General features: G+C 31.0%; 1 protein-coding gene across 3 annotated transcripts; it reads right to left on the bottom strand.

The window, feature by feature from the left end:
* Nucleotides 1-205: 205 nt before the first annotated feature.
* On the bottom strand, nucleotides 206-8,821 carry LOC132729800 (quinone reductase-like). Of its 3 annotated transcripts, none has more exons than XM_060715621.1 (6): nucleotides 8,765-8,821; nucleotides 5,347-5,510; nucleotides 4,459-4,544; nucleotides 3,887-4,037; nucleotides 3,375-3,524; nucleotides 206-2,723 (listed from the first exon to the last, which is right to left on the bottom strand). In XM_060715621.1, the coding sequence occupies exons 2-6, from the start codon at nucleotides 5,486-5,488 to the stop codon at nucleotides 2,641-2,643; spliced, it is 612 nt and encodes a 203-aa protein (XP_060571604.1). In that variant the 5' UTR covers nucleotides 5,489-5,510; nucleotides 8,765-8,821; the 3' UTR covers nucleotides 206-2,640. The 3 variants fall into 3 exon arrangements, with proteins under 3 accessions (XP_060571604.1, XP_060571605.1, XP_060571603.1); XM_060715622.1 differs by lacking the exon at nucleotides 8,765-8,821 and adding an exon at nucleotides 8,676-8,697; XM_060715620.1 differs by lacking the exon at nucleotides 8,765-8,821 and adding an exon at nucleotides 7,375-7,497.
* Nucleotides 8,822-13,163: the final 4,342 nt, after the last annotated feature.

Below are 13,163 nucleotides of genomic sequence, written 5' to 3'. Positions count from 1 at the left end.
TCCATGCATTATTTCAGACAAAAACAGGCACCTGAGTAGATCCACCGATGTTTGGTAAGCTAGCTGGATATTTCCTCATATGAAAGAATCCAAAGACCCTGTAGGAATTTGAACCCACAGTGTTGAGGGGCAAGTGGTTTGAAGTCAACAACCTTAACCACTCGGCCACAGACGGATACATATACAAATAATGAGACTAGAAAAAGACATTTCAAGATTTATTTGTGTGCTATAAAGTTCTAGAAAATGCTATAACAAATATAATATATATTAATAACTATAAAGTAAACATGTACAAGGATACAAACTAAATCAAAGCACAGAAGGCGCTGAATTTGTTTGGGTCTCAGAGTGTCAGAAAGGTGAAAGTTGTGAGATTATAAACAAATTTGTTTTTGTATAGTGCTACCAATGCTTTCCAGTGTTTTAACTGTAGTAAATTGGCTATATACGACTAATTGCAACTCTGATATTCAATTCAATGTTTATTTGACTTAAACAATTAAAAAAAATGAGCTGCCTAAACTGGGATTTGAACTCCAGACCTCTCGCTTCCTAAGCGAGCATGCAAACCCCTCGGCCACGGTGAAGTTAATGGCCTGAAGAAAACCATATTATTCTAAATTAGGGTTTGTAACCCTTATTATTTCGACGCTAAACCTGTTGTTTAACACAGATGTAAATAATCATGGAGCTTACTGTAAGCATGTATATCTATAAAGAATATAACAATATAAGAAATCTTCTACCATTCGGGAACTATTTTGCTTGAAAATTAATGCGCCTGTCATTTGACAATCTTTACGCAGTGATCTCCCCTGAATTTTTCGGCGTTAGTGTACATATAAAGGGAAGTAACCGCTTCAAAAAGTGGACTACTTTCGGCATTTGCAATTAACAACATCAGGGTCTGAAATTTCGCTACCATTATTTATTGGTCTGACGACCCAAACAAATAAAAATATATTGTAGATTTCCAAAATAAGCAACAAATTAAAAATATTTCCTGACTCAGTTATGAATTTCACTAAGGTATTAATAAAAGGCACAGTTTGTTTCCTTGTTAAGAATTTAATTGGCCTACAAAATGTGAAATCAATATGTTATTGCGGAATGATACTTTGCTTTGTAAGTATAAATTATTAAAATCGTGTTTATAAAATGATATTACATTGACAATTTAAATGATTTCTTTAGAAACTGAGGTAATTCTTCCATCACATTTCCAGACGAAACAATTTAGGTCCCATTTTTAAAAAAAATGTCAAACACTAACCTGAATGGTATTGGATCTTCCAACATTTACAGTGATAAACACAATTTTTATGATGTTTTTACAAATTGAGGTAATTCTGCTGCCATATTTGCAGAAATGAAAATTTAGGTCCAAATTATCCAAAAGTCTCATTGAATCAATACACATTATTGAATCACTGTAGACACAAGTCTATGCAAACAATATGCTTAATTTGCATATAATATCTCTCTAAAGTTAAAGAAACATGTCTATGAATGTCTCTCCAATCTTTTCCCAGGTACTAACCAGTGCTGGTATGGTATAATGAAACAGGGATGTACTGACCCAAGAGAGTCTTTTGTAACAAAATTCAGATCTACATGCATTTAAACATAAATTTAGTAAGAATTAAGACTAAATCAAATATACATGTATATTTTACAAAATTCAGATCTATTTAAACATAAATTTAGTAAGAATTAAGACTAAATCAAACATACATGTATATATTACAAAATTCAGATCTATTTAAAAGGTTATAATTAACAAATTTCAGATTGATTGAAATCTGTATTTTTGCAAATTCAGATAAAAGTCGAGAAAACTAGTACACTTAAATATAAAATATATGATATGCAAAAATAAATATTTAACATTGATTCTATTTAACAGTATAAAAGTAAAACTTAAATTAATAATTCATTTGATAAACAGAATGAAATCAAAAATTATTTAATATTCTATATTTGACGATTTTCATGGGTCGGTCAAGCACTTCAAACAAATAATTTTTTATGGATGGCCTAAATAAACAAGCTTTTCATGTTTTAAAGATTTATCTTGATTATAGTACTTATCAGTGACGAGAATAAAAGGAAAAAAGAATTAAAAACTTTTTTGATAATAGATTAAAATCTTCCATATTCTTTAAATTATTTTAAAATAAATAAACAGTTTTTTACATCCTTTAAATCTTAACCTGCTAGAACCAAAATCTTTTATCATCAGGTCCTATACTGTTGGTATATCAACTTGTATGTTTGGATTTTAAAATAACTGTTAAACTTTGTATGGACTGTACCAAATTCAAATCTTGGAAAATATGTTACACAAATTCTGCAGGTATGGAGTTAAGGATTTAATAATTTCTAATTGATGGAAGTATATAAAGAAAAAAATATTAAGAAATGCTTGTTTTGGAAACATTCAACGCAGTTATAATACTGTCTTGATACAAGAGACATCCTATGCTACTGAGACAAGACTGTCAATCTGTGATTGTCAATCATGCATAGTTTATAAAGTTTGTATCATTATGATGGAGGGGGAATCTTTGTTGAATGGTTAGTCTTTATCTAAATCTTACACGGGTTTGGTACAACATATAGGACCACACACACATATTACGATGGTACTCCATTCTTTTCTCTCATGTCCTTGAAGGCTATAGCTGTCCATTCTAACTGTTTCATCAGCTTTTCTAGACCTACATGTACATTTGTATATTGTTATTATATATGTTATAATATATGTAATAAAAATATTCTAAATACATGTATACAGAAAGAAACACTCTTAAATACTTGTACCAGCTTTTATTTTGAACAGTGAATAAAAAGCTATTTCAGCTGTCTATAATAACTGACAAACTAGCCTTATAACTACAAATATTACTTTTTTAGAAAACATTCTGTCTGATTGAAGGAAAATGTAATGAACGTTAATTCCAGACTTTATGACAGTATAAACTCCTGATTTACATGAATTGTCAAATTATTTAATACAGATGCAGCAAAATATTATTATAGCATCAATATGTAAAAGATTTTTATCAGTTTTCATAAAGATGATAGGATTAAGAGAGATTTATATTTCATCTTAAGCATATGATAATTATATTGAAAATGACCCCGCAAAATGTCAGGGGAGGTAATAATTGTGAAAAGAATCTATAGATCCTGGTCAAACTGCATGTATGTGCAGACTGACCTGTCTTTATACAGGTGGCAGAGGCTGAAAACTTTTGGTTGCAGCAGTTTTAGGGATAAAGATGTATTATGCCAGAAGGTAATTCCTGCATAAAAACAAAATCGATTCAGGATTAAATATTTTTACATATATGACACAATGGACATACCTGATTTCATGTGGGCATCTTTCGGAACTCCATCTTCATCAATTGCTTCATGAACCTTGGGGATACCAAATATGTTAGAAACACTGATGCATCCAATTTCACCTGTCAAAGCACGTAACTGCATTGCGGCACGCATTCCTCCGTATATACCTATAAAATGGGAAACATTTTAGCATAGAAATTTAATAAAGAAATATCACACCACATAAACATGTAGTAAAAATCCATCCAAAATGAAGAAAACAAAATTTCACATTTTTTTTTGACAACTCTACTTATCAAAACTATACCATAAAAAAATTTCAGATTTCAAAACACTTAGAACGGAAATTTAATCATATTTTAAGAAAGAAAATATATAAAATAGAACTTAGAACATTTGAGTTTTATAGATGTTCTCATTTTTTTCGACAATAAAAGATGATATATTCGTTAGTACTTGCTATAGCAATAAAATCATAGCAGGGAGGTATACATGTACATATATCACACAACTTGGGACATTTATTTACCTGGAGAATAGGTAATGATCCCACTTGGTCTCCAGGAGAAACTACTTCCTGGGAAATGATCAATCATGTTGGCAAGTGCTGGAGGTATACAGTGGTTGTACTCACACGATATCAGTAAAAATGCATCTGCATTTTTGATCTCTTCATTTGCCTAAAAAATAGATGAAAAGGTTAAGCTTAACAAGAGAGTAAATAAAATTATGTTTTACTTGCAATGAAAAGAATCTGATGTTCTAAAAACTATTCAAAACATCTCCAAGTGAAATATCAGTATTATTTATTCATTTATTTTAATTTGGGGAGGGGAGAAATTTACATAGCACCAACACAGTAGAGGTCATATGGCTACTTCAAGCTTTTAGTTGTGGAGCAACATCTTTGGTGCCCCTCTATGCATTATTTCAGGCACAAGCAGGCTTGTAGAACCACCAACACTCCATAAGATGGATGGATAGCTTCTTAACATATAAGACGTCAGGATTTGGACCCAAAGCCGTGAGGGGCAAACACTTGCTCAGCCAGCGTATTCATTGTAGACCAAAAATAAATGTAACCTTTGTTATATGACTTACATCTAACAACATCTTGGGAGCAGCTGATCTATCCTTATAGAAGTGAAGTGGTTTCTTCAACAGGTCAAACTCCATTACTGATGGGTCTGAAATAAATAGATACTTTCTGATAAATACCTCATATATTGCATTCATTATTTTGAGTATTTTTGCAGCAACCCATGCCTTTCAAAGTGGGAAATTTTAGGTCAGTTACCTAAATATATTAAAACATTTACATTTTTCAATGATAATTAACAATAAATGGTATTAAATGTTAGATGTTTTATGTCACAAAAAGATTTTTTAAGTTTTTACTATATACATGTATATATAAGGAAAATCAATGACCCCCTGGAGCAGGGCAAATTTTGACCCTATGGATTTTATTTGAGCAAACATCCACTAGATTATGTTTAATGCCAAATATCTAAGCTCTAGCTAGCTCTTTCGGTTTTATTTAAAACATCTTTTGGTTGTCATGGGGCCCTGAATTCTTATTGAAATTAATTCTTTGAACAACTTTGGTACAGCCTTATGCAAGGAACATCCCCACAACGTTTAAACCAATTTGGCGAGGTGGTTTAGAGGAAGTTGTTGAAAGAAATTGTTGACGGACGGACGATGGACAACAGACAATGGGCCATCACAAAAGCTCACCTTGCGGACATAGTCCCCAGGTGAGCTAAAAAAAGTTAAATATGCCTTAAACAAATGACTGATTGTAAATGATTGATACTGTAAATGTTCAGTTATCGGCAGTTTTGATGATTGTAAAAAGCAAATGGTTCAAAATCAGCTACCTTAACCTCTTGGACATGGACGACACCTTCCCCCTCCCCCACCTCTCTCCTCAATACATCTTTCTACATTAATGAATATCATTGTATGTAGGTAAAAGGTACTTACCAAACACTTTAATATCATACTTTTCAGATAGGGAATTTTTAACAAATTTTCCAACTCTTTCTCCTAGTCTCCCTTCACGTGTAGACCCAAGGAATATAATTAACTTCAATTTCTGTGAACTCATTAATTTCTGTGCTGCCATTTTTGCCTGATTTTTATAGCTCCTGTAAAACAAAAAAAAATGTGTTTTATTTACTAAAATGCCATAGAATACACGATCATTCCCAAACTTTCACAACACTGTTGACAGCTGAGACTCAATGAAATTTGATTTCTCTCTCCAAAGAGTGAATTAAAAGAATTATAATTTTATTTCATTGAGGAAATTATAAAGAAAAAATAAATGTCATTCTTATTGCCTTAGATAAAAAATTCTTGCATAGCAGACTGGCGTTTCCGTGAGTTTTACCCATGCCGGAAATTTCATCTGGCATGGGGGGTGCCAGATGAGTCGCGTGCCAAACAACAACGTCATTTTAGCGCACTTTATGAATGAACCGCGTTAAAATGACGTCGTTTTAGAAGGGAAATATGTGCTTAGGATGACGTCATTTCGCCGTTGTTATTTAAGTTGTAAGTTCATACGCTATTGTAAGAAAATAGTTATGGATGAAATGACTTTAATTTCCATGAACATATATCATAATGATGTAAACCATTTTAAATATGAAATAATATGGCAGAATATGCAAGAAAAAATATCTAACATATGTTTGCAGTTCGGAACGGAATATCCGTCCCTCAGGGACCCACCCAATGGCGGCCAATAAATAAAGCCCTCGGGACGGATATTCCGGTCCGAACCGCAACATATGACAGATATTATTAATATTACATTTGTAATAAAGGATTTTAATGTAAGTTTCGAAAAGATTTAGTTTTTGAGGAAAATTTTATCTAACTCAATGCTGAATAACGGCAATAGCCACTACTTTACAATGTTGCTACCATAACATTCAAAGAAATATGAAAATTAACAGATATATATTTCTTGCATATTAGGCAGGACAGGGCCATAAAACCCTTCTTTGTAGAGGCCGAATATAGGCTACTTCCCCAACCAAACTAGCCTCTTTTTTTCCCCAGTTTGGTCCTCAAAATTCCCCAGTCTTTTGAAATTTCCCATAGAATTTAGAACAAAATTAATGATGGTGTTGATTTAAGGATTTTGACTGCCTTTTTTGTATTTCCCAGTGCTTTTTGCTTTTCTATTATAAAGAACTTGTTAAACGTTTGTGTTAAATTTGAGACCCCTTTTCCCAAAGTATGCCAAAATCACGCATATTTTCCCCAAGAAAAAGGCTGAGGCCCCTTCCCCAAAAATGGTGTTTTGGCCCTGCAGGATTTTCTACCGTTTACACCGGTGCTAGAAAAACCTGTCTTACACCCCCCATGTAAGACAAGTTGCATGCTTTAAATGATGTCATTGCTGCGCGCCATTTATGAATGAATTGTGTTCTTAAAATGACGTCATTTTAAAGTTTAATGAATGAAGTTGTAAGCTCATACACTACTATAAGAAAAAATTGCGTAATGAGAATATCAGTTTTTGTAATATCTGTTTTGAAAATAACTGATCTACATAATATGCAAGAAAAAGAATCAAACACCAGCTGTAGGTACAGACAAGAATATTTAGCTCTCAGGTAACTGTCAAGCAGAAACTCGGCAGAGCCTCGTTACGACAGTAAAAAGTTACCTGAGAGCTAAATATTCCAGTTTGTACCTGCAACCAGTGTAAGATGCTTATAATATACAATCTATATTTAGCTTATTTTGGGGCCGATTTGACTTGGGGCCGATCTGACTTGGGGCCGATTTGACTAGCTTGCGTTTTTGTGGTGTAATGTAAAATCTTTGAACTGAACTTTGTTTAGGTGGTTCAATATTTAAAATATACTGGAAGATAATTAAAATATTGCAAAAAATATGTGATTTAGTGTCGGAGTTATCTCCCCAACCAGTATAGATTCTATATAAATTAAATAATAAATAAAGAGAGAAATTCAAAGAACAAGATGTACAAACCTATACATGTGTAGTGTGCAATATTTCTAGCAAGATTGTTTGATAAATGCAATATATCATTATTTAATTTAACTGCAAGTTATTCTACCTAAACACAGGAAGATTCAAAATTCAGAACAATAAATCCATACAGGGGTCCTACATATTACCGGACAAAATATGATGTTTTTTATTTGTAACTTTTAGTTAAAATGACAAAAAAGGAAGGAATTTTACCCAAATAATTTTGGGTTCTTAATGCACGTAAACATTCCTTTATTAACATGAAATTAAACATTTGACTGTAGAAATGTGTCTTTCAAGTAGGGCATTATAAGAGGAAAAAAATGGTGTAGACAACTCAATTTACCGGACATTGTGTTTCAAAATTTTTGAAGTTGTGAATTGAAATTAATCTTTAAATAATCAGCAAGGAAACTACGACTATTGAATAGCAAGATTAAGCTATTTGACAAACCCAGTATATCACTAGAAATAGACACGGCAGCCATGCCTGTTACGAAGAGGCCAATTTATAGGGTGTAATTGAAATTAACACTATTAACTCAATTAACGTATTGATTCTTCATGATCCTTAAACGTATGAAACATTTTGATATTCAAATGGAATTCTGTTCTTTGTCATACAGTTTCCTTTTGGTCATCATGTAGCATGTTACGAAAGCCATAAAATCTATTTTATTTACATTTCATGTAGAGTTACCTCCCATGGGTGTAACCCGTTTCCTTATATGTTTTAAAATTTGCATTTCTTTGTAAAAGACAAAACGAGATACTGTTTGGACTAAATTTCAAATTACTTTTTATCATTAGAATATGTTACGATTGTCTCCTGAGTTAACGTTGAGAAGAATTAAAAGTAAAACTTATCTTAAATAACCCATTTATGGCCTCCATATTCGGGCTTGCGCAGAACAAATTGTTCCCCCGCATGACCAGGTCATGAAATAACTAGTAAGCAAAAGGGCATGTTAGTAGATAAAGAACTCAATCAACAATATTTACCAGAGAGTGGCTATGTTGTTATTTACTTTGAAATAGAAAGTGTGTGTACGATTCAGACTGAATGTTTTTTTAATCGGAGCAAAAAATAAAGCACTAGTCGACAGAAAAAGCTTTTGTCCGGTAAACTGATTGTCCGGTAAATATATAGGATCCCAGTACAGGCTTCTGTTGGATTAAAAACAAGAAATAGTTTGAATTATTAAAGGTTAAAAACCAGGACATGTCACAGGAATTCGAACTGTAAAGTGGAACGGTCTTTACCTGGAAAATCTGAAAAAAAATACAAACTTGCCTACCCAAACAATTTGGTAATTTTACTTTTGTTAGATATGTGTGTTAAAGGGATAGAACTAGTACGAAGAAAATTACAGAAAATTAGCCCTACCACTTTCAGCGGCAAATGTCGTTTCATGAAATAAGGGGCGCAACTCTAATGTACAGTACTGTTTTTTATTACATGCTTTTCGGTGGTTTATAGAAATATATCAGTGATATAAAACTGGTAATTTCACTGTTTGAAACTTTGAAATTACCATTTTGATAATTTCATTGTTTTGAATTTAAACCCCTTACGTTGTTTCAGTGAAATACCAGCGTGCACAGTACTGGGTACCAACTTAATGACGTGACGTCGTAAATGACGTCACGTTGTATTATTATTTGGCGCGTTTTTCATTCAGTATTAGGTTTAATGTCTTTTTAAAACGTTTCTTTGCATATAATAAAAAGAAAATTTGTTTAGTTTAGTGTAAGATCGAAATATATTTCACCGAGTGAACACCAAAAGTTCATATTTCACTCGTGGCTGCGCCACTCATGAAATATACCTTTTGGTGCTCACTCGGTGAAATATATTTCGATCTTGTAAACACTGAACTAAACAAATATCCTCTATATATTTAGGTGAAGTAGAAAAAATAGCGGGTGGGTTTTCGCACGGAGCTTCTGTAATATTACGTCTCCGGTTATTCGCGCCAAAAGTTGGCCGTGCGGAGATGTCACCGCGTATAGAAATCTATATTTGTATGACTTTGAACAATCAAAGATATTTCTGATCCTAGGGCGACTTTATTGTTATGTTTAAAAGTGATGTTCATAATTATTATCTTTATTTGAACTTTTTTCTATAGTTATGTGGTTCCAGTGTGTGTCGAGAACTGAATATTATAAATAGAGACTTTCAAAACATTTTCACTTGCTTTGTGATATAATCACCCTTAAAATATACTGTTCTGTATATGTTGGCTTGCCTGGTCTTGAATGTCTTTTGACATCTTAACTGTGGAGTGCAGACTTCATAGCTTTTATCCCCTTTCAAAATGTTTCATATACATTTATATTTATGAAAAAGAACAATTCTGTTTTGAATTATACTTAGACAAGATTAATTGTAAATCCTTAAGAAGCGCTCTTACACGCCTTCCAGTGTCCTCTCACAGACTTAGAATTGAGTCCGAAAGCCGTGTAGAACGTCACGACAAAACTTGTCAATTCTGTGATGCTATCGAGCTCAAAGACGAGTATCATTTTGTTTCTTATGAAGATCGACGTAGTAAATATATTAAGAGTTATTTTTACATTCGGCCTAGTATGGCCAAATTTATAGACTATTAATTACTGCAATCTAAAAGCCATAAAGTACTTACAAACTTATGTTATTATTTAAAAAAGCCAAACATCAGACGAAATGATAACTCTAGAAATAGTATTCAATAGTATTATGATGCTGTTTGATTATATATACTGTAACGTTCTTTCTTTATATTATATAAGTATTTTGTCAAACAAATTCGATTAAAAGCGAAGTTATAGTTTGTTCTCCCCTTAAATTTAGTACTCTTCATTATTCATTAACAGAAGTACATATGTAATTTATAGATACAAATATATAATTGATTAATGGATTTTGTCAGTATATGCGATGTATTGCATTGTTTTTATTTAATATCCCATTGCTCAATTGATTTTTTACTTTATGTGTTTTTTTTTATTCATATAGTGTAAGATATGTGACCTAAAATTGTATTTCAAAATGCTTGTTACAGCGATGTACCTATGTGTAACAAAGTTTAACCATGTTATGTTCTGTTAAGTTCTGTTAAGTTCATATAAATGTCCGCTTTGTGAAGAGGATGCATTCTATTTAATCAGGTAGGTATAAAAAGGTTGATTTTTTTAGCAGCGGTCAATAGTGTTTCTTTTACTGTTTAATAGCCAGTGATTTATAGATATTTTCTTTTGTGCACTGATTAGATTTTCCTTTGATTTTGGATGATTGATCATGATTTTTTAATACAATATAAATACGTTTTATATTAACTTCGAATTTGTATAATTACATCATTTAAATGAATATATAGTAAAGTATTATATTGTTGACTTCCTTATACGTTTATTAAATGTTTCTCCTCGTAGCTTTTGTGAGAAACAACTTTTCCCCAGCATTGTTGAAGAAAAGTTTAAATTAACCGAGGGTATTGAGAAAAAAGCGGAGTAAAAGTGATAAAAAGTATCATTCATCAATACATCGTTAAAAGACTATTCATATACAACAGTTAAAATGTGTTTTATGTGTTGTAGATCAATGTTTTGCATTGTTTTATTCAGACGATTAAATAGATTGATTATCATATGTTTCAAACTATTTTTCTTTTTCTTTGTTTGTCATTGCATCTGTCCGTATACTCAATTGGTAATTTTCTACCCATTTGTAATAATATTAATCAGTATATGATTATATATACTGTAACGTTCTTTCTTTATATTATATAAGTATTTTGTCAAACAAATTCGATTAAAAGCGAAGTTATAGTTTGTTCTCCCCTTAAATTTAGTACTCTTCATTATTCATTTACAGAAGTAATTTATAAATACAAATATATAATTGATTAATGGATTTTGTCAGTATATGTGATGTATTGCATTGTTTTTATTTAATATCCCATTGCTCAATTGATTTTTTACTTTATGTGTTTTTTTTATTCCTATAGTGTAAGATATGTGACCTAAAATTGTATTTCAAAATGCTTGTTACAACGATATATACCTATGTGTAACAAAGTTTAACTATGTTATGTTCTGTTAAGTTCTGTTAAGTTCTGTTAAGTTCATATAAATGTCCGCTTTGTGAAGAGGATGCATTCTATTTAATCAGGTAGGTATAAAAAGGTTGATTTTTTTAGCAGCGGTCAATAGTGTTTCTTTTACTGTTTAATAGCCAGTGATTTATAGATATTTTCATTTGTGCACTGATTAGATTTTCCTTTGATTTTGGATGATTGATCATGATTTTTTAATACAATATAAGTATACGTTTTATATTAACTTCGAATTTGTATAATTACATCATTTAAATGAATATATATAGTAAAGTATTATTGTTGACTTCCTTATACGTTTATTAAATGATTCTCCTCGCAGCTTTTGTGAGAAACAACTTTTCCCCAGGATTGTTGAAGAAAAGTTTGAATTAACCGAGGGTATTGAGAAAAAAGCGGAGTAAAAGTGATAAAAAGTATCATTCATCAATACATCGTTAAAAGACTATTCATATACAACAGTTAAAATGTGTTTTATGTGTTGTAGATCAATGTTTTGCATTGTTTTATTCAGACGATTAAATAGATTGATTATCATATGTTTCAAACTATTTTTCTTTTTCTTTTGTTTGTCATTGCATCTGTCCGTATACTCAATTGGTAATTTTCTACCCATTTGTAATAATATTAATCAGTATATGATTATATATACTGTAACGTTCTTTCTTTATATTATATAAGTATTTTGTCAAACAAATTCGATTAAAAGCGAAGTTATAGTTTGTTCTCCCCTTAAATTTAGTACTCTTCATTATTCATTTACAGAAGTAATTTATAAATACAAATATATAATTGATTAATGGATTTTGTCAGTATATGTGATGTATTGCATTGTTTTTATTTAATATCCCATTGCTCAATTGATTTTTTACTTTATGTGTTTTTTTTATTCCTATAGTGTAAGATATGTGACCTAAAATTGTATTTCAAAATGCTTGTTACAACGATATATACCTATGTGTAACAAAGTTTAACTATGTTATGTTCTGTTAAGTTCTGTTAAGTTCTGTTAAGTTCATATAAATGTCCGCTTTGTGAAGAGGATGCATTCTATTTAATCAGGTAGGTATAAAAAGGTTGATTTTTTTAGCAGCGGTCAATAGTGTTTCTTTTACTGTTTAATAGCCAGTGATTTATAGATATTTTCATTTGTGCACTGATTAGATTTTCATCCCAGGGATGATTGATCATGATTTTTTAATACAATATAAATACGTTTTATATTAACTTCGAATTTGTATAATTACATCATTTAAATGAATATATAGTAAAATATTATTGTTGACTTCCTTATACGTTTATTAAATTTATGTTTCTCCTCGCAGCTTTTGTGAGAAACAACTTTTCCCCAGCATTGTTGAAGAAAAGTTTAAATTAACCGAGGGTATTGAGAAAAAAGCGGAGTAAAAGTGATAAAAAGTATCATTCATCAATACATCGTTAAAAGACTATTCATATACAACAGTTAAAATGTGTTTTATGTGTTGTAGATCAATGTTTTGCATTGTTTTATTCAGACGATTAAATAGATTGATTATCATATGTTTCAAACTATTTTTCCTTTTTCTTTTGTTTGTCATTGCATCTGTCCGTATACTCAATTGGTAATTTTCACCCCATTGGTAATAATCAGTATAGAAACAATTTACATGATGAAAAATAATATTTTGTTCTAGAATATCTAAT

Source organism: Ruditapes philippinarum, unplaced genomic scaffold (genome assembly GCF_026571515.1).
Source record: "Ruditapes philippinarum isolate M1 unplaced genomic scaffold, ASM2657151v2 ctg26_1_1_1_1, whole genome shotgun sequence".
NCBI lineage: Eukaryota > Metazoa > Mollusca > Bivalvia > Venerida > Veneridae > Ruditapes > Ruditapes philippinarum.
The sequence above is the reverse complement of the archived record's forward strand: the minus strand, read 5'-3'. Positions and strand labels throughout refer to the sequence as shown.